General features: G+C 45.1%; 1 protein-coding gene across 1 annotated transcript in view; it reads right to left on the reverse strand.

Annotated features, from left to right (window-relative positions):
• RAB31 (RAB31, member RAS oncogene family) overlaps positions 1-23,206 on the reverse strand; it is a 266,550-nt gene extending 243,344 nt beyond the window's left edge. The window contains exon 1 of the mRNA XM_049900176.1: positions 23,041-23,206. Within this exon, the coding sequence (XP_049756133.1) occupies positions 23,041-23,079 (39 nt within the window). The 5' untranslated portion in view covers positions 23,080-23,206. The remainder of the gene's footprint in view (positions 1-23,040) is intronic.
• Positions 23,207-23,452: the final 246 nt, after the last annotated feature.

Genomic DNA, 23,452 nt, shown 5'->3' on the forward strand with positions numbered 1-23,452 from the left:
ATTTTATGTTAAAGAGGATTAGGATGGGATTGTAACACCCTTACTCAGGTCACATCCCTGATCCAATGTAAAGGGAGTTTTCAAGAGATAAAAAGTAAAGGGAAGCAAGCAGAGAGTTGGGAACCTCATACCAACCAAGAAAGAAGCACTGGGAGCAGAGCGCATCCTTTGGACCCAGAATTCCTGCGCAGAGAAGTTCCTAGTCCGGGGAAGATTGACAAGAAAGACCTTTCTCCGGAGCTGAGAGAGAAAGAAAACCTTCCCCTGGAGCTGACACCCTGAAGGCTAGAAGTTCAAATTCAGGGTGTCAGCTCCAGGGGTAGCCTACTAGACTGTGAGCAAATAAACTTCTCTCTGTTAAAGCCATCCACTTGTGGTATTTCCGTTTTAGCAGCGCTTGATGACTAAGACAGGTGAACAATGGCTGAACGTTTAGAAGATCGCCAGGCCTTTCTCCCAAGTTTGCAACACTCCATGACCTCATAAAGGCCAGACCAGTAACTTCACTGGCCAAATGGAGAAGCTTTTGAGCTGCAAGGCTCTTTTACAATCTGACCCAAATATACCTCCAATTTTATCATCAATTATTTCTAGTAAGAACCAAACTGGCCTGTACAAGTCAAACATCTCCATGGGCCCTGCAGTAAATTTTTGCAGGTTTTAATTTAGTTACAAAAGTGACGCATGCTCACTAGACAAACAACTAAAGAGAAGCAAAAGGGAATATTTAAAGTCCAAATCTGCCTACCCACACAGGTAACCCCAGTGACATTCGAGTCGCATGGCACTCAGAACCTTTTTCCGTATGTGTCTGCATAACGTACGCAGAGCCAGGCTATCCCCTCCCAGATGTCTCCTCCTCTGCCCTAACCCAGCATTACCCACCCTCCCAGCTCACAGGCAGACAGTCACGGGCCCTCCCTGGCCACTCGCAAACAGCTCTTGCTCCTGAACCACCATCTGGGAATCGGCATTTGGGGAACATGCCCCTGGTTGCTGCTGTTAACTGATTTTTCCCATTTATGCTCCATCAAACCAAGTGCACTGCCCAAGCAGAAACCTCAAGGACAGAGGCCCCTCCCTTCCAGGAGATGGTCACATGTGCCCATTACATCGTAGTATATGAATAAATATTTCTACCCATCCCTCATAGCGCCTAACCCACTAGCTGTTAGTTACACCTTCATTTACTTTAGATAGTGCCCCTTTTGGTGTGTTTAGAAGTAAAACCACGAAACTCCTAAAATGCCTGCATTGTTCTCTGAAGGGTGAGTGTGGCCAGGTCTCGATAGGTCCACTGCCAGCAAAGCTCTGGAGTCCCTGGGTGGTGCAAACGGTTAACTCGCTCAGCTGCTAACAGAAAGGACAGCAGTCAAATCCACCAAAGGTGCCTTGGAAGAAAGCCCTGGAGATCTACGTCTGAAAAATCAGCCACTGAAGGTCCTCAGGAGCAGTTCCACCTGAAGCACACGGGGTCAGCTCCACCACGACCGGCTGCGGGAGCTCTGCAGAGCGGAAGGCCACTCAGCTCCGATGCCCTCCTCAGAGCGAGACAGGGTTAGAAACACTCTCCTATAAGAGCTAAGCCCCAGATGTGTCTTTACATGAGGACGAACTGATGACTCATGCCAAGAGAAGAGACGAAGGAAACATAGTAAAAATGCTTGAAGGAAAGGATCCTGTGTGGGCAGAAAAGAAAGAGACACAACAGAAGGAACAGATGTGGAGCTGATGCTGATGATACAACGAAACTAGTCCCTCATCTGAGTGTAGGACAGTAGGCAGGGAAAAGAGGAGCTATGAGAAGGGGAGTCAGAAAGACAGGAGAAGGGGCAGGAAGGTTGCTTTGTAGCTGCAGGATTTTGGACTAAGAGGAAAACTGTAAAAATGGCACGGCAGCAGCGTCAGATCTGCTGCCAGACCTCCTCATCTAACTTCACTAGGGGGAAGGAGACCAAGATTAGCATCAGCACAGCCCAAAGCTGGCTGCTATGAGGCGGAGGTCAGACGTACTTCCAACCTCCAACCTTTTTAGCAATTCTGACACCAACAGTCCCACCCACGACACTCTCTACTTCTCTGCTGGGTTCAATAATTCATTGCAATGGCTACACAGAACTCACAGACAATATTTACGATTATGGGGTTTATTAGGGAAGTAAGAGTTTACAATTCAGGATCAGGGATGACTCAGGAAACAGTTCTTTGATCAGGACCGCCTCTTCTCAGCCATGCCGCAGGCAGGCCTCTCTCTGGCCCTTGGCCCCTCGGCCCCTCAGTCCCTTGGCCCCTTGGCCCCTCAGCCAGGCCTCTGCCCTGCTCTAGCAAGTGTTACAAAGCTCTTTAACTCACCAGTAAGTGCTTGGAGGCACCCCACTCCAACAGTAAGCCTCGGCCTGAAGGTGCTCAGGTCTCTCTCTCCATGAACTGGTAAGTCTAGCTCTACTGACAAGTGTCCAGAGGCACCCCACTCTGCCAGGAAGCCTCCTGCCCAAAGGCACTCAGTTCTTTTGCTCTGTGGGTTGGTACACACACTGTAGCCACCTCGCTCCATGGGCCAGGAAGCCCACCACGCTATCTTGCGCCTGTCTCCTCGTTCTGCTGCTGCCAGTTCTCTGCCGCACTTGCCACTGCTTCTCGCCATCTTGCACCATCTCCAGTGTTCTAGCTCTCTGTCTCCCAGGTCTAGAAGGCTCTCAGTGCAGGGATCCCAGGTCCAAAGGACATGCTCCACTCCTAGCTCTTCTTCTTGGTGGTAGTGGGTCCCCCATCTCTGCTCATTTCTCTGTCCTTTTATCTCTTGTAAGATAAAAGTTGTGACTCAAGTAAGGCCATGGTAAGGGTGGTGACTGGGGTAAGGGTGGTGACTTCAGTCACCTTCTAATAAGGCAGTGAATCAAGATACATCCCTATCTAACCTTGCCTCATTAACATAACAGACAACTCACTCCCAAATGGGACCATAACCACAGGTATAGAGGCTAGGAGTTACAACACATCACAAAATGGAGGATAATTACATCAGATGACAAAATGCAGGATGACTACATCATTACATAGCTGCCTAATTACATCATTTCCTAACTGCTAAACCACTGAAAATCATGCCCCAGCCAAGCTGACACAAAAGTTAACCATCACAGGTTCCACACACCTTATTTGCATATTTCCACCCAATCGCTGCATGGGAGTCACAAAGACTATGGCTAAAATGGCTAGAAGAGCCATATTAAGTAATTCACTGAACCTCAAAAACAAATAGGATATCCACAAGTTAGCATAGTCACACTGGCATCAGAAAAAAGTGAAGTTAAAGGCACAATCCTGTATTCCTCTTTGTACTCTAAAACTAAAATCCAACACTTATCATTTCACTACTTATTTCCTCTATCTCATAATTAGATTCAAAATTCTATTAAGATGAGCATGTATTGCTTTAATAATGTGAAACATCAGCTTTTTAGAAGTTTATTATGAAAAAGTTTAGAAAACAGTTCAGCTCCTAAAATGAAAAATAACTATTAAGCATGTAGTACTGATGCTATGAGACGCTCTTTAAAAAAAAAAAAAAAAAAAACTTTCTTAATTCAACTTTCAATAAATGTAAAAAAAAAACAGAAATACCTTGTTCTTTCTTTCCCCTTACCAGCAGAAGGCAAGTTTTATGTGATACGTCTCTTTTTCTCTTCTCTCCTTCTCTTCCTCACTCCCTCCCTTCCTTGGTCTTTAGTTAAGGGACTTTTTTGGGTCACACATAATTACTTACAGATCCTAGTTAAAGTAGTGATTCCATGAGGGCAGAAAGCAAGTAATACCGAAAAATTCAGGTACCTTTTCTTCCAGAGAAATAGACACCATTGACACACACAGGCCCAGGTCTCTGGGGACCTTGCTCAAAATAGAGAAATGAGGTGGGAAATTATTTCTACCCTATTCTATTTGCTCTCCTGAAGGGCCCATTCAATTTTTTTATAACTAAAATCTTCTGCACACCCCTAGGGAAACTGAGAGTAACCTAAGATATCTTCTGGGTTAAATCCCGAGCAAGGAGAAGCAAAATCCATGCCTCCCAGAGAAGTCGGAGCAGGATGGAGGCATCAAGAGCAAGGAAATATATCAGAAAAATATTCACCAAATCAAAACACTCCACAGTGTGAAACCTATTCATCGAGCCAATGTTAAATCTCACTACTCTTTCCTTACTTCTGCTGACACTAAAGCATCAAGAAAGATGAAAACTGCTCCTCAGGACCGAGGTCACTCTCACCGCCACCCACCACTGACCACCCCTGACCACCCACTACGGACCACCTGCCACTGACCACCCCTGACCACCCACTACCGACCACCTGCCACTGACCACCCCACCACTACCACCCACCCACCACTGACCACATCATCACTGCTCACCACTTCACTTCCCACCACTGGCCATTCACTACCAACCATCCCACTATCACCGACCACCCCATCACAACCAACCACTTACCACTGACCACCCACCAAAACCTGCACTGACCACCTACCACCACCCACCACTGACCACCCCACTACCCTCCCACTGACCACCCACCACCACCCACCACTGACCACCCCACTACCCTCCCACTGACCACCCACCACCACCCACCACCGACCATTCTATCACTGATCACCCCACCACTGATCACCCCATCACTGACTGCCCCACCACTGACCACCTACCACTGACTACCTCACCACTACTCACTACCAACTATCTACAACTGACCACCCCACCTACCACCAACCACCTACCACTGGCCATCCACAACCAACCATCCCACTACCACCGACCACCCCACCACTACCAACCACCTACCACTGACCACCCCACCACAACCTGCACTGACCACCTACCACCACCCACCACTGACCACCCCACTACCCTCCCACTGACCACCCACCACCACCCACCACTGACCACCCCACTACCCTCCCACTGACCACCCACCACCACCCACCACCGACCATTCTATCATTGATCACCCCACCACTGATCACCCCATTACTGACTGCCCCACCACTGACCACCTACCACTGACTACCTCACCACTACTCACTACCAACTATCTACAACTGACCACCCCACCTACCACCAACCACCTACCACTGGCCATCCACAACCAACCATCCCACTACCACCGACCACCCCACCACTACCAACCACCTACCACTGACCACCCCACCACAACCTGCACTGACCACCTACCACCACCCACCACTGACCACCCCACTACCCTCCCACTGACCACCCACCACCACCCACCACTGACCACCCCACTACCCTCCCACTGACCACCCACCACCACCCACCACTGACCATTCTATCACTGATCACCCCACCACTGATCACCCCATCACTGACCGCCTACCACCGACTGCCTCACCACTACTCACTACCAACTATCTACGACTGACCACCCCACCTACCACCAGCCATCCACTAGCAATCATCCACCACCGACCACCCACCACCCACCACCACTGACTGCCCCACCACCAACCACCCAGCACCACTAACCACCCAACCACTGACCACCCCACCACTAACCACTCCGCCACCACCACAACCCAAACACTGATCACCCCACCACCAACTACTCACCATCACCATTTACCCACCACCACCGACCACCCCACCACTGACCACCCCACCACCAATCACCCCCCCCCACCACCACCACTGCTGGCCACCTCCCACCACTCGTCTCATCCTGGATCTCTTGTGCCCCCACTCTGCTCTATTTTCTCCACGTAGTACTTCCCACCTACTAACAGACAGCACAATTCATTATAATTCACTAGGACCTGCAAGTAATTACTCAAGAGTCCTAAAAAGTGCCTTTACTGAAGACCAAGGAAGGGAGGGAGGGAGGGAGAATGGAGGTGAATTAATTTTTCCCACCTTCCTGGTAAAATGTAAGCTCCACAAGGGCAAAGTCCTGTATCTGTTTTCTTCAGACACAAAAGTTCCTGACACTTGTAGAAGCTAATAAATAGAGATAAGAGGGAAAGAGCATTTTAATTATTACATATGATTACATATAAAGTATGTCCATTCAACATCTCTCAGGCTATATTCTCAGCAAAACATTTGGCCCAAAACTGGCAATGAGGAAATGACCAGACAAATCCAGATTTTGGGATTTTTTTTTCTACAAGCAGCTGGCCTGGATTCTTCAAAAATGCCAACATCATAGGGAAGAAAAGGGGGAGCTGTTCTAGATTACAGGTGACTGAAAGGATATCAGACGGTGGATTTTTAAACAACTGCAAAGGATATCTTCTAGACAACAGGAAACACTTGAATATGAACTATATGTCTGATACTGTTATTGTATCTGTGTTAAATTTGGGGGGCAAAATAACAGGACTGTGGTGACAGAGGAAAGTGTCTTTTTTCCTAAAAGATACAAACTGAAGTATTTGGGGGTAAAGTGTCATGATGTCTGTAACTTTCTTGAAAATGGTTCTGAAAAAAAAAATGTTTTTGTATTATTTATAGACACTAGAGACAAAGAAAGAGAAAGAAAGCAAGAGTGGCAAAATATTACACCTCCTGGATCTAGGTGAAGTGTGTACGGATATTCAGCATACTGTTCTTTCAATTTTGTGTAAGTCTGAAAAATAAGCTTCCACGTTTTTCAAAATAAAACACGGGGGAGGTTTACAAATGAAAGCGCACACAGTAAGGCACCAGCGGAGTCAACGGGAGAGTAGTCAGACAGGGAGCAGAGAGACTGTGACCCCCCACCCCACCCCCGCCCATCTCTGCCACCTCTAGAACATGCCACAATGCTGCCCCATGCCTGCCAAAGCCCTACTCATCCTTCGAGGCACTGTTCAAATCCTTCTCACTCCAAGCGACCTCCCAGTCTCCCCTTCTCAGCCTCACTGTATTTCACCTAATTACCACTATCGCCTACTATGGGAGTCCCTGGGTGCTGCAAAGAGATAGCAGCTCAGCTGCTAACTGAAAGGTTGGAGGTTCAAATCCACCCAGAGGCACTGTGGAAGAAAGGCCTGGCAATCTACTTTAAAAAAATCAGCCATTGAAAACCCTATGGAATGAATTTCTACTCTGACACACATGAGGTCACCGTGAGTCAGAGCTGACTCAACGGCAACTAGTTACTGGTTCTCCCCTGCTGTGCTGTGGGTCCCACTGAGCAGCGTACTCATCAATTCCTCAGAGACAGTCTCTTCTGCCAGAAGAGGCTCCTCCCTACCAGCCGGGCCCAGGACTGGCCTGTCCTACTTAGCATCTGCAGCAGACCTGGCACAGCACTGGGCCCGTGGTGCACGCTGGAAACAGACAGAGCCAGAACCTTTCTGTCTCAAATGCTTGCGTGTAGGATAAGGTGGACGCCAGTCAGGGCTTATTACCTTCACATTACGCTGCTTCTAGGTCTCCATGGCACTCTCTGAGAAGTGCCACAAGAGGAACGTAAGCCCTGCCTTGCACTGTGCCCTGCAGCCAAACACAGCTCCTGGCATGAAAGAAGCACTCGGTAAATGGTAAGAGAATGGACCAATATCTATCCATTCTTAAACACATGTTATAAATTATGAGGACTAAAGCAAAAGAAAATGCACTATTTCCACACGCATACACGCACCAAAATCAGTTTAACCTATTGGACACATGAAATTTAAAGACCTTTTCTAGCTTGTGAGCTTAAAATGTTTTTATGCCCTCACATCCTATAACGTAAAGTTTTCTGTCTTGCCATTGCCTTAGAATAACTAGCTGCAGCACCCCAGGGGTACAGTACACTCCTGCAACAGTGGTATCGGGGCATGGTGCTAAGAGCTGCGCACAACAGATGGGGACAGGGACACAAGAAGGTGGAAAAAGATCCACAAACAGTTCCGATATGCACACCAGAGACGCACCGAGCTCCTAACGCAGAGGGAGAAAGGCACAAAGCTGACCCTGAACAAAGAGACACACAGGTACTCTAAGGTTATGATCACCTTCGCCGGTGTTATGGATTAAATTGTGTCCCCCCAAAATATGTGCTGGAATTCTAAGTGTTTATACCTGCAGACCACCACATGTCTGTCAGCTTGTCATACTGTGGTGGCTTGTGTGTTGCTGTGATACTGGAAGCTTTGCCATCAATATTTCAAATACCAGCAGGATCACCATTGCTGGACAGGTTTCAGCAGAGCTTCCACACTAAGACATACTAGGAAGAAGGACCCAGCAGTCTATATCTGAAAAAAATAGCCAGTGAAAACCTTAGGAATAGCAGCAGAAGACTGTCAGACACAGTGTCAGAAGATGAGCCCCTCAGGTTGGAAGGTACTCAAAGTACAATAAGGAAAGAGCTGACTCCTCGAAATACAGTCGACCTTAATGATGTGGATGGAGTCAAGCTTTCAGGGCCTTCATTTGCTGATGTGGCACAACTTAAAATGAGAAGAAACAGCTGCAAACATCCATTACATCCATTAATAACTGGAATGTGGAGGCATCGGAAAAGTAAAGCATTACTGAAAAAGAAGAACAAAGTGGGAGGCCTTATACTATCTGATTTTAGAACATATCATACCGCCACAGTAGTCAAAACAGCCTGGTACTGGTACAACAACAGATACATAGATCAATGGAACAGAACTGAGAATCCAGACGTAAATTCATCCACACATGAGCAGCTGATATTTGACAAAGGCCCAAAGTCCATTAAATGGGGAAAAGACAGTCTCTTTAACAAATGGTGCTGGCAAAACTGGACATCCATCTGCAAAAAAATGAAACAAGATCCATACCGCATACCATGTACAAAAACTAACTCAAAATGGATCAAAGACCTAAATATAAAATCTAAAACAATAAAGATCATGGATGAAAAAAACGGACAAAGCTAGGAGCCCTAATACATGGCATAAACAGAATACAAACCATAACTACCAATGCACAAACACCAGAAGAGAAACTAGATAACTGGGAGCTCCTAAAAAGTGAACACTTAAGCTCAGCAAAAGACTTCACCAAAAGACTAAAAACAGAACCAACGGACTGGGAAAATATTTTTGGCTAAAACATATCCGATCAGGGTCTAATCTCTAAAATCTACAAGATACTGCAAAACCTCAACAACAAAAAGACAAAAAACACAATTTAAAAACAGGCAAAGGTGAAGGGAAGGACAATACTCAATATACGGAAGGTCAGCTCAACTGGACTGCACCAAAAGCAAAGAAGTTTCCGGGATAAACTGAATGCTTCAAAGGTCAGCGGAGCAAGGGCAGGGGTTTGGGGACTATGGCTTAAGAGGACTTCTAAGTCAATTGGCAAAATAATTCTATTATGAAAACACTCTGCATCCCACTGTTAAATGTGGCGTCTGGGGTCTTAAATGCTAACAAGCGGCCATCTAAGATGCATCAATTGGTCTCAACCCACCTGGATCAAAGGAGAATGAAGAACACCAAGGTCACAAGATAATTATGAACCCAAGAGACAGAAAAGGCCACATGAACCAGAGACTTACATCATCCTGAGACCAGAAGAACTAGATGGTGCCTGGCCACAACCGATGACTGCCCTGACAGGGAGCACAACAGAGAACCCCTGAGGGAGCAGGAGAACAGTGGGATGCAGACCCCAAATTCTCATAAAAAGACCAGACTTAATGGTCTGCCTGAGACTAGAAGAATCCCAGCAGTCATGGTCCCCAAACCTTCTGTTGGCCCAGGACAGGAACCATTCCCGAAGACAACTCATCAGACATGGAAGGGACTGGACAATGGGTTGGAGAGAGACGCTGACAAAGAGTGAGCTACTTGTATCAGGTGGACACTTGAGACTGTGTTGGTATCTCCTGTCTGGAGGGGAGACAGGAGGGTAGAGAGGGTCAGAAACTGGCAAAATCGTCACGAAAGGAGAGACTGGAAGGAGGGAGCAGGCTGACTCATTAGGGGAAGAGTAAGTGGGAGTATGGAGTAAGGTGTATATAAGCTTATATGTGACAGACTGACGTGATTTGTAAACTTTCACTTAAAGCACAATAAACATGATTTAAAAAAAAAAAAGTTAACAAATAATAAATGTACATAGTTTAAAAAAAACGGGCAAAGGATAGGAACTTCGCCAAAGAAGACATTCAGGAAGCTGACAGATAGATACATGAGGAAATGCTCACAACCATTTGCCATTAGAGAAATGTAAATCAAAACTACAATGAGATACCATCTCACCCAACAAGGCTGGCACTAATCCAAAAAACACAAAATAATAAATTTTGGAGAGGTTGTGGAGATACTGGCACACTTATTCACTGCTGGTGCGAATGCAAAATGGTACAACCACTTTGGAAATCAATTTGGCGCTTCCTAAAAAGCTAGAAATAGAAATTCCGTATGATCCAGCAATCCCTCTCCTTGGAATATGTCCCAGAGAAATAAGAGCTGACACACGAATGCACACCCATGTTCATTGCAGATAGCAAAAAGATGGAAACAACCTACGTGCCCATCAACAGACGAATGGATAAACAAATTATGGTACATACACACAATGGAATACTATGCAACGGTAAAGAACATGATAAATCCTCAAAACATCTCACAACATTGATGAATCTGGAGGGCATTAGGCTGAGTGAAATTAGTCAGGCCCAAAAGGACAAATATCATATGAGACCACTATTATAGGAACTCAAGAAAAGGTTTAAACACAGAAGAAAACATTTTTCGATGGTTACAAGGGTAGGGAGGGTGGGAGAGGGGTATTCACTAACTAGATACTAGACAAGAATTATCTTGGGTGAAGGGAAGAACAACACACAATACAGAGGAAATCGGCATAACTGGACTAATCCAAAAGCTAAGAAGCTTCCCGAATACAACCAAATACTTCTAGGGACAAAGTTGCCAGGCCAGGGGTCTGGGGACCATGGTTTCAGGGGACATCTAGGTCAATTGGTATAAAAAAGTTCATAAAGAAAATATATGCATCCCCCTTTGAAGTGGTGTCTGGGGCTTAAAAGCTAGCGAGCAGCCATCTAAGATACATCAATTGGTCCCAGCACACCTGGAGCAAAGGAGAATGAAGAACACTAAAGAACACAAGGAAAATACCAGCCTAAGAGACAAAAATGGCCACATAAACCAGAGGCTCCATCAGCCTGAGACCAGAAGAACTAGATGGTGCCTGGCTACCACCAATGACTGCCCTGACAGGGAACAGAGAGTCCCTGACTAAACGGAGAAAAGTGTGATGCAGAGCTCAAATTCCAGTAAAAAGACCAGACTTAATGGTCTGACTGAGACTGGAGGAACCCTGGACACTCTGTTAAGCCCGAACTTAAAACCATTCCCAAAGCTCACGCTTCAGACAAAGATTAGGTGGGACTATAAAACATAAAATAATACTCGTGAAGAGTGTGCTTCTTAGTTCAAGCAGATACACGCGACCAAATGGGTGGCTCCTATGTGGAGGCAGGATAAGAAGGCAGGAAGGGACAGAAACTGGTTGAAGGGACACAAGCAACCCAGAAGAAACAGAAACTGGTTGAATGGACACAAGAAACCTAGGGTGGAAATTGGGAGTATGCTGTCACATTATAAGGACTGCAACTAATGTCACATAACAATATGTGTATAAATTTTTGTATGAGAAATTAACTTGAAGTGTAAATTTTCACCTAAAGCACTATTAAAAAAAAAAGAGAGAGAGAGAGAGAGAAAGACTTGTAAAAAATAAAATAAATGGAAGGTGGAATGTAGGAAGTATGAATCTAGGAAAATTGGAAGTCATCAAAAATGAAATGGAACACATAAACGTCAATATCCGAGGCATTAGTGAGCTGAAATGGACTGGTATTGGCCATTCTGAATCAGGCAACCGCATGGTCTATTATGCCAGGAATGACAAATTGAAGAGGAAAGGCATCATATTCATCATTAAAAAGAGTATTTCCAGATCTATACAGAAGTACAACACTGTCAGTGATAGGATAATATCCATATGCCTAAAAGAAAGACAAGTTAATGACTATTATTCAAACTTAACAAACCACTAAAGTCAAAGATGAAGAAACTGAAAATTTTTGTCAGCTTCTGCAGTCTGAAATTGATCAAACATGCAATCAAGACACATTGATAATTACTTGAGATTGGAATGTAAAAGGTGGAAACAAAGAAGAAATCATATTTGGAAAACATGGCCTTGGTGATAAAAACGACACTGGCGATCTCATAACAGAATTTTGCAAGACCAACGACTTCCTCATTGCAAATACCATTTTTCAACAACATAAATGGCAATCACACATGTGGACCTCACCTGATGGAATACATAGGAATCAAATCAACTACATCTGTGAAAAGAGACAATGGAAAAGCTCAATATTATCAGTCAGGACAAGGCCAGGGGCCGACTGGGGAACAGACCATCAATTGCTCATATGCAAGTTCAAGCTCAAGTTGAAGAAAATTAGAACAAATTCACAAGAAACAAAGTACAACCTTGAGTATAATCCACCTGAATTTAGAGACCATCTCAAAAACAGGTTTGACACATAGAAGATTAATGACCAAAGACCAGAATAGTTGTGGAATGACATCAACATCATACCCGAAGAAAGCAAGAGGTCATTAAAAAGGCAGGAAAGAAAGAAAATACCAAAATGGATGTCAGACGAGACTCTGAAACTTGGTCTTGAACAGAGAGTAGCTAAAGCAAAAGGAAGAAATGATGAAGTAAAAGCTAAACAAAAGATTTTGAAGGGCAGCTTGAGAAGACAAAGTATTATAATGAAATATGCAAAGACCTGGAGTTAGGAAACCAAAAGAGAAGAACATGCTCAGCATTTCTCAAGCTGAAAAAAAATGAAAAAATTCAAGCATCACATTGCAATATTGAAAGATTCTATGGAGAAAATATTAAACGATGCAGGAAGCGTCAAAAGAAGATGGAAGGAATACACAGAGTGACTGTACCAAAAAGAATTCGTTGACGTTCAATCATTTCAGTAGGCAGCATATGATCAAGAACCGATGGTACTTATCCAAGCTGCACTGAAGGCACTGGCAAAGAACAGAACTCCAGGAATTGACGGGATACCAATTGAGATGTTTCAACAAACCCGATGCAGTACTGCAGGTGCTCACTCATCTATGCCAAGAAATTTGGAAGACAGCTACCTGGTCAACCAAGTGGAAGAGATTCATATTTGTACCCACTCCAAAGAAACATGATCTAATGGAATGCAGAAATTTTCAAACAATGTCATTAATACCACATGCAAGGAAAATTTTGCTGAAGATCATTCAAAAGCGACTGCAGCAGTATTATTGACAGGGAACTGTCAAAAATTCAAGCCAGGTTCAGAAGAGGGTGTGGAACCAGGGATAACACTGCTGATGTCAGATGGATCCTGGCTGAAAGCAGAGAATACCAGAAAGATGTTTACCTGTGTTTTATTGACTATGCAAAGGCATTCAACTGTGTGAATCGTAACAAATTATGGATAACGTTGAAAAGAATGGGAATTCAGAACACTTAATTATGCTCATGAGGAACCTGTTCATAGACCATAAGGCAGTCGTTAGAACAGAACAAGGAGATACCTCATGGTTTAAAGTCAAGAAAGGTGTGTGTCAAGGTTGTATCCTTTCACCATACTTATTCAATCTGTATGCTGAGCAAATAATCCTAGAAGCTGGATTACATGAAGAAAAATATGGTATCAGGATTGGAGGAAGACTTATTAACAACCTGCATTATGCAGATGACACAACCTTGCTTGCTCAAAGTAAAGAGGGCTTGATGCACTTGCTGATGAAGATCAAAGACCACAGCCTTCAGTATGGATTGCACCTCAATCAACATAAAGAAAACAAAAATCCTCACAACTGGACCAGTGAGCAGCATCATGATAAATGGAGAAAAGATTGAAGTTGTCAAGGATTTCATTTTACTTGGATCCACAATCAATGCCCATGGAAGCAGCAGTCAAGAAATCAAATGGCACGTTGCATTGGGCAAATCTGGAGCAAAGGCCCTTTTTAAAATGTTAAAAAACAAAGACGGCACTTTAAGGACTAAGGTGCGCCTGACCCGAGCCATACTGTTTTCAATTCCTCATATGCATGTGAAAGCTGGACAATGAATAAGAAAGACTGAAGAATTGAGGCCTTTGAATTATGCTGTTGGTGTAGAGTACTGGGAAACCCTGGTGACATAGTGGTTAAGTGCTATGGCTGCTAACCAAAGGATCGGCAGTTCGAATCCACCAGGTGTTCCTTGGAAACTCTATGGGGCAGTTCTACTCTGTCCTATAGGGTCGCTATGAGTCGGAATCAACTCGGCGGCATTGGGTTTGATTCGGTAGAATACTGAATATACCATGGACTGCCAGAAGAACAAACAAATCTGTCTTTGAAGAAGTACAGCCAGAATGCTCCTTAGAAGCAAGAATGGTGAGACTTTGTCTCACATACTTTGGACATGTTATCAGGAGGGACCAGTCCCTGAAGAAGGACATCATGCTTGGTAAAGTAGAGGGTCAGCGGAAAAGAGGAAGACTCTTAAACAGACAGATTGACACAGTGGCTGCAACAATGGGATCAAGCGTAAAAGTGATTGTGAGGATCATCTACAAGCCAAAGAACCAAGGAACACATGGGACTATTCACAAGAAAGGAACTGACATGGCAGAGATGCAGATTTGGGCTTTTAGCCTCCAAAACTGTGAGAAAACAAATTTCTGTTATTTAAAGCCACTCACTTGTGGTATCTGGACTATAGGAAGAAGAAAGGGGCATCAGGATCGGAGGAAAACTCATTAACAACCTGCATTATGCAAATGACACAACCTTTCTTGCTGAAAGTAAAGAGGGCTTGATGCACTTGCTGATGAAGATCAAAGACCACAGACTTCAGTATGGATTGCACCTCAACATAAAGAAAACAAAAATCCTCACAACTGGACCAGTGAGCAGCATCATGATAAATGGAGAAAAGATTGAAGTTGTCAAGGATTTCATTTTACTTGGATCCACAATCAACAGCCACGGAAGCAGCAGCCAAGAAATCAAAAGACGCATTGCATTGGGCAAATCTGCTGCAAAGGACCTCTTCAAAGTGTTGAAGAACAAGGATGTCACCTTGGAGACTAAGGTGCACCTGACCCAAGCCATGGTATTTTCAATCACATCATACGCATGTGAAAGCTGGACAATGAATAAGGAAGACCGAAGAAGAACTGACACCTTTGAATTGTGGTGTTGGTGAAGAACATTGAATATAATACGATGGACTGCCAAAACAGCAAACAAATCTGTCTTGGAAGAAGTACAGGCAGAATGCTCCTTAGAAGCAAGGATGGTGAGATTGGGTCTTACATACTTTGGACATGTTGTCAGGAGGGATCAGTCCCTGCAGAAGGACATCATACTGGGCAAAGTACAGGGTCAGCAGAAAAGAGGAAGACCCTCAGCAAGGTGGATTGACACAGTGGCTGCAACAGTGAGCTCAAGCGTAACAAGGACTGTAAGGATGGCGCAGGACCAGGCAGTGTTTTGTTCTGTTGTGTATAGGGTCGCTATGAGTCGGAGCCGACTCGACGGCACCTAACAACAACACTTGTGGTATTTCTATTACAACAGCACTAGGAAACTAGGACAGCTGGGTACAATGTTACTATAAGCCAGGCACCACCAGGGAGACATCCTCCCCCATATCATTTATACTTATTCTCTTGAGACACAGAAGCTATCCAGAGTGACCAAGTATGTGGAACCTTAGTTTTCCCAAAGGGTTCCATGTAATAGAGGAAGCAGGTATGGTAAGAAATAAATGTTATTGTGCCCACTCTCATCACTTCTGTTGAATACTGCATTAGAAGTCCTAGCCAGAGCAATAATATAAGAAAAATAAATGAAATGTATACAGATTGGAAAAGAAGAAATGAAATTATCTCTATTGGTGGATGATATGAACCTATACATATAGAAAATCCCAAAGAGACCACAAGGAAACTTGTAGAGCTAATGGAGGAATTTAGCAAAGCTGCAAGGTACAAGGTCAACAAACAAAACACAGCTGGGTTTCTACACATAAGCAGTGAGAAATTTGAAAGGGAAACTAGGGTAAAAATTCTATTTACAATAGCACCTAAGAGAATACCTAGGAATAAATCTAACCAGGGACATGAAGGACTTATACAATGAAAACTACAAAACATTGCTGAAAAAATGAAAGAAGGCTTAAATAAAGGGAAATATGTTCCATGTTCATTGATTAGAAGACTTAATATTGTTAAGATGTCAATACTACCCAAAGAGATCTATATTATTCAGTGCAATCCCAATAAAACTCCAACAGCCTTCTCTACAGAAACAGAAAAACAAATCTTCAATTTTATATGGAATGGCAAGAGGCCCCAAAGACCTAAAACAGTGCTGAAAGAGAAGGACAAGACAGGAGAACTCACGCTTCCTGACTTTAAAACATACCCTGGTGGCCCAGTGGGTATGCACTTAGCTGATTACCAAGTGGTCAGCAGTTCAAATCCACCAGCTGCTCCTTGGAAACCCTATGAGGCAGTTCTACTCTGTCCTATTGGGTCGCCATGAATCGGAATCGACTCGATGGCAATGGCTTTTATACAGCTACAGTAATCAGAACAGCCTGGTACTGGCATAACAATAGACACATACACCAATGGAACAAAATTGAAAGTCTAAAAATAAGTCCACACGTCTATGGTCAACTGATTTTTGGCAAGGGTGCTAAGTCCATTTAATAAGGAAAGAATAGTGTCTTCAATAAATGGTGCTGGGAAAATTGGATTTCCACATGCAGAAAAATGAAATAGGATGCTTGCCTCACACCATACACCAAAACAAATTCAAAATGGATTTTGAATGTGCAAACTAAAACCACAAAATTCTCGAAAGAACAAGCAGGGGCAACATTGTCAGGCCTAGCTTTCAATAATGGATTCTCTAATATAATAACATATAAAAAAGGGTCGCTATGAGTCGGAATCGACTCCACAGCACTGGGTTTTGGTTTCTGGGTAATATAATAACAAAGCACAAACAGCAAAAGAGGAAATAAATAAATGGAATCTCATAAAAATTAAAACTTTTGTTAATCAAAAGACTTTGCCAAAAAAAGTGGGAAAAAAATCTACTGACTGGGAGAATATCTATGGAAACTATATATTTGATAAGAATCTAATAGCCAAAATATATATAAAACTGCAACAACTTAATAACAAAAGACAAATAATAAAATGGGCCCAATGATAAAATGGGCAAAAAAAACATTTCACTAAAGAGGACATTCGAATGGCCACCAAACACATAAAAAGATGTTCAATGACATTAGCCATGAGAGAGATGCAAATCAAAACCACAATGAGATGCTTTACACTCCCGCTAGGATGGCTAAGATTAAAAAAAAAACAGAAAATAACAAATGTTGGTGAGGGTGTAAGGAAACTGGAACCCTTATCCACTGCCGGTGGGAATGCAAAATGGTACAGCCACTGAGGAAAAGAGTGTGGTGGTTCCTCACGAAACTAAAACGAGAACTGCCATATAACCCAGCGGTTCCATTCCTAGGGATATAACCTAAAGCAAAGACTCAAAAAGAGACTTGTATGACAATGTTCAATACAATACTACTCACAACAGCCAAACAGTGAAAACAACCTCAAAAGACGAATGGATAAACAAAATGTGGTATATACACACAATGGAATACTATCAGCCAGTAGAAAAATGAAATCTTGATAAATGCTACAGTATGGATGCAGCGTGAAACAGTATGTCAAGGGAAAGAAGCCAATCACAAAAGGACAAATGTTATGTGGCCTTACTTTTATAAAAAGAGAAGGCAAATATATACAGACAAAAGTTTATTGGTGGTTACTAGGGGTGGAGGGAGGGGGAAAAAGGGAGTTAACAGTAATAGAAAAATCTCATTGATTAAGGGTAGGGTTGCGCAGCCAATTACTGTAATTGCTGACAATAAGCTGTACACCTGTAAAAAGCTGAATTGGCAAAAGCTGTGTAATATATTTATAACAATGACAAAAAAATTTTTTTAAGAGTAGCTGCTGAGGTTGCTTATGTACAACCAAATACCTCATGGGATTTGGTACTTTGCTTTAGAGGTTCAGCTTCATGGTTTCATGGGACATTCCTGTTAATTGGGTAATAACATGTTTAGTGCTTCTGTTTTACCTCCTAGTTTGTTTCTTAATGGCTGGGGTCTTAAAAGCTTTCAAGCGGCCATCCAAGGCACAATTGGTCTCTATTCAACTGGAGCAACAGAGACAAAGGAGAGTCAGGAATAGGGGGAGGATATGGAATGTGTGGCTAACTGCCTCCATGAACAACTGCCTCCTTTGCCATGAGGCCAGAAGAACTAGACGGAATCCAGCTACCATTACTGACGTTTTGATCAAAGATTCCAAAGAAGAATCCTAATCAAAAGGGGGGAAATGCAGAACAGAATTTCAAATTTTCATGGACTCTAGACTTTGTGGAGCCATGGAGGATGGATGAACCCCCAAAACTACTGCCCTGAGATAATCTTTGAAGCCTTTAACCAAAAATATCCCCTGAAGTCTTCTTAAAACTGAACATTAGTTTAGCTTAACTAGTAAAAAAGGTCTGCCTTGAGCATTATGCACTCTTAAAAACTATCCATATGGGATGGAATTGAAAACAACAACTTGAAAGACTGGAAGGGAGCTTTAGTGGGCAGTGAGTTTATGCTAATAGAAAGGGACAACTCAGAAAAGGAAGGTGACAATGATTGTACAACTCAAAGAATATAATCAATGAAACTAAATTTTACATGTAAAAATTGTTGAATTGGTGTATGTTTTGTTTTATATATTCTGAACAACAACAAAATAAATAAAACTTAAAGAAAAAAACTGACAACAGCAACTGGAAAGATTAGATAGGAACTTTAGGGGAGAGTAAAAAAAAAAAAAATTTTTTTTTGAAGTCTATGTTAATGGGGGAGGAACAATTCAGAAAAGGACAGTGAGCATGGTTGCACAACTCGCAAAATGTAATCAAAGTCACTGAACTGTACATGCAGAAACTGTTGAACTAGTGTATGTTTTGCTGTGTATATTCTCAACAACAACAACAAAATAAGTTTTTTAAAAAAGAAAATAAATAAATGCTGTTGCTAGCCTCTCTTCCCACACATGAGAAATGCTACTTTCAGGGAAATAATAAATAAAAAAGAATATGTTAATAGAATCTCAGACTTGAAAACCAGATTTGAAGGTTATCTGGCCACATATGTCATCCTAAGCCTTCAGTTCTTCTGAAGCGGCCAGGCCAGACTGACACAGCCTCACTGAGCTCTGGGGAAGAGGAGCTCCACATCACTCCCAACAGCCCACCTGTGGGTCCACAGCTCGGACCGGTCTGTCTGATTCTGGGCAGAAACCTGTTCCACTCTTGGGCCCCAGCAGGTCCTGAGATCACAGAGCCTATTTCCCATGAAGGCCCTTTAGGTATCTGAAGTCCCCTAGGCCCAGATGTCAGAGGTCTTTGACTGCTCTTTGATAAACCACCACATAGATGTTAACAAAGACCAAAAGGAGATGCTTCCACCGCGCCTTCCCTCAAGCAGGGAAGCCCTCAGTTGTCTTATAACCACTCATTCAGCATAAGGAAGTGACAGAAATCTCTAAACTGTTGTCAAGACAACTAAAGCCCAAATATAAATCTCCCTGGGATTCCATCCGGAAGCAGTTTTTCAGCGCGCACACACACACACACACAGGAAACTATAAAAGATCCTCTCCTCCTCCAGCTTCTCCTCCCCCTGTTCCCCCTTCTCTCTGTCTCCTGCTTTTTGCCACGTGGTGATGTGTGTTAAAAATGCATACTGGGAAGCTTTCCACCTTTGAGGTTTAAACAGCTGCTGCCTGAATGTTGTTTTTTTGTTAGTTTTTTTTTTTTTTTAAACATACTTTTCTGTTTTTAAGGGTGTTCTTTTTAAGCTACATGTTTCGTAACACTAGTTCAGACTACAAAGTGGGAATGATATTGGCAGGAAGGATACTCACAGGGTGTCTAATAAGTGTGCTCTCCTACCAAGCACAGCCTCCTGTGGAGCGAGCCCACTGACAGCCAGCTCATCCCAGAAAACAACATTCACAAAGGCCTGCTGAGCTGAGGCCACGTGTAATAAACATGAGGAAGTTCACACATGAAAAAAATGAGAGCCAATAATTAGTAACAGGTAACACAGACCAATGCTCTTGAGTCATTGGTTTTCCAAGAGCGCAATGCATTCACCAATTGTTCCACGGACCAACGTCAATCCCATCGGGGAGCACTCAACAGAAGAAGTAAGACTAGACACACCTAACTTCCCAGAAAATAAGGAGAAAGAAACATCAGGGCTCTGAACAACCCTGGTATGAGTAAAGAAGACAGGCCATCTGACCCACTCTCACTTCCAACTTTTGAAACTAACCCTAATGTCAGAAGGCAGAGCCTCCATCCCACTGAAGAGGAGGAGACTACAGCTAAGAGGCACCAACATACAGCCTGGGATAAAAGTCAGGACTGCCCATGCCTTGTACAATGGGAAGCATGTCCCCAAATAATCACTGAGGAATCTGCGCAAGTGCCCAGGCACAAAAGAACAGGCCCTCAGCCTCTCCACTGAGATAGTGAAACTTGGACTACTGGACCAATAAGGGCCACATTCTCTATCACCTTCTAAAGTAGGGCCAAGGAGAAAGTGATCTCAACAGGGCATTTTAGGGTGTGGCTGCCAGGATCTTGGCCACACTCAGACTTCAGGGAGATGTGGTGGCTAAAAAAAACAGGAAGCGGAGGGCTAGCCACATGTAAGACTTCACCCTAAAAGGAGAGGCCTCCCTACACAAAGAACAAAGAAGCTCGGGGTTTCTGCTGAAAATCTGAGAAGACTTTTGACTCCCTCTTCCATCCACTGACCCACAGGATTCTCTCTCAAATCAAGAGTAAACGCATGGCAAGTAAAATGGCTTTGACCTCGCCCAAGTCATCTCACCCAGAAAACCACCCTGTTTGGATGAGCAATGAGGAATAAGGTCAGTCACACACCTCTTGCCCAGGAAAGGACCAGCCAAGCCAGGACACTTGGCAAACATTACTCCATGTGGATAATACGGTTGTTTGCCCTTTCAGATAAGACAGCCTCTGACCTAAGTAAGACTGAAAATTACAGCCACTGTCAAACAAAAGAGGCCACAGATATGATGTGACATGATTGATGCTTCAAAGCCTCCATCTGCCCAGACATACCTCCTTGGTCTGCTTTGGCACTGTTCAAATTCCTATCAACAGAGCCCCAGAAAGAAATAGCAAACAAAGATGAGGCATTGTCTCCAAGAAGCCACCAAAACTGTGTTTCATTCTTGAAGAGAAAAAGAACAGGGATTCCCTCCAGCTTTTTCCTCTCCCAGGTTTGCTAACTGCCACCCTGGAATCAGAGGTTAGCAGGAGCTGGTACTGTGTATCTCAGGAGATCATCTTGCAGAGCCCTTTGCCTTACAGGGAAAATGGTATCATGTCCACTTTGTAGATGAGGCAACTCAGTGACTTGTCCAAAACTGCACAGCTAGTTAGTGGGGAAGGATAAGGACCAGGCTTCCTATCTCCTGATACACGGCCCTTTCCACTCGATCAGTTTCCTTGTAGAAGGACAGAGACTCATCCCTGAATGCTGAAATGGAAGACAGCGAGTACATATGATGGGGCAGGGCCTGTGCTGCCTAAGCAGACAGCAAGGGAGAAGGATGTGTTAAAAAATAAGAATAAAAGGCCAAAACATTTCCTACTTTATTCCTCCCACACACACAACACACTCCAAAGTGACCCCTTGATTCCCATTCCTTCTAAGTCTCTGAAGGTCTCTCCTGAGGCTGAGGTGGGCTTTCACAAGGAAGCCTGGGATTCCTGGAGTTTATGTCTGGACTATATTAGAGAGCCTGGCAGACAGCAAAACCTGTCTGCACCCCTGACAAAGGTCAACAGAGAAAGTCCAGAAGCATCGTGTTCCGGGATGCTGGGCTGAGCAACTGGAGGCAGGGAGTACTGGGTGCTCTGGGCTAGGGGGTAACAAGGACGGGGTCCTTGGCCCCTGGAATTCTAGGCGAACTGGACAACCCAGTGTAAGGGCAGTTCTGGCAGAGGGCAGTGACCGGAGAGCCGAGAGGCGCGGGGCGGGCCGGAGCCCAGACCGTGGTTTGGTACAATTCAACCCTAACCCTAACCGCGGACAGCTAGCGCTGCCCGACTGGACTCAGGTTCATTTTCTCTTTATACGCTTCTCGTACGTCCACTTTGACAGCCTGTAAGCATTTCTTTCTTCTAGGAAATGGTTTTCTTGGGAGTCCAGATGTGCCAACTGGAAGGGCGGTGCGTCACAGAAGGACGCGAAAGCCTGCTCAGAATCCGGTTGAAAACCAGCTTTCTTTCACAATGAGCAGTTCTGAGATGTGACGTGGGCAGTGCCTGAGTTACCCGGGGGCTTCTAGGTGCTGCCCCGCGTCACCCACAGGCCTGCCAGTGTTGTCGGTTTGTTTGTGGCACTTTGACGTTTCTTCAGGCTAGGAAGACCCACTCTGAGGGAGGGGAGGTGGTGCCGGCGAGGCCTTTCTGGGCCTGCCTCTCTTTACCAGGAGATCAAGTTTTCCAGACGCACCCTCCACGGCACCCTCTCCTCGCCCCCACCGCCATCGCTGCTGCTCTAACTCGGGGTGGACTTTAAAGGAAGGGAACCCACAGCGGCCCGGGGAGGCCAGGAGGGCTCGGCCCTCCGCAGAGAAACCTAAACTTTCCGCGGGAAGGAAAGTATCCAAGGCGCCGGCCCGGGCCCCCGGGCCCCACCCGGCCCCAAGCGAGGCAGACCGGGTCCCGGGCGCAGCGGGACCGGGGGCGCGCGGGGGCAGCGGCCGCGGGAAAGCCAGGGCGCGCGGCGGCCGGGTGCGCGGGTCTCCCCAGCGGAGCCGGGCCGGGACTCACCCCGAGAAGACACACTTTCAGCTCCCGGATCGCCATCATTTGCTGGGGACTGGGCCGGGGCCGGGGCTCAGCATCCTCGGCGTCCGGTCTGCGCCGCGCCCTCGAGCGCGCGTCCTAGCGTCGCCCGTCCCCTCGCAGCCCGGCGGCGGAAACCCGCGCTATTTCTGGGCAGCCCAGCCCAGCGCCGGCCCGGCCCCGGGCGGTCACGTGGCGGCCCGCCTCCCGGCTCCGCGGGCCCGCCCCCTCGGCCGCCCCCATCCCGGGAACGCCTCCGCCCGGGCCGCGGTACCCTCGGACCGCTGCCCTAGAAAGGCCCTCGGCCGGGTCTGCCCCGCTCCGGCAGGAACGTCCCCCGCTCCCCAGATCCCAGGAACGCGCGCGGACCGCGTCGGCCGCCTCCTGAAGCCGCCCC

The sequence above is a fragment of the Elephas maximus genome, chromosome 11 (genome assembly GCF_024166365.1).
Source record: "Elephas maximus indicus isolate mEleMax1 chromosome 11, mEleMax1 primary haplotype, whole genome shotgun sequence".
NCBI classification, from domain to species: domain Eukaryota; kingdom Metazoa; phylum Chordata; class Mammalia; order Proboscidea; family Elephantidae; genus Elephas; species Elephas maximus.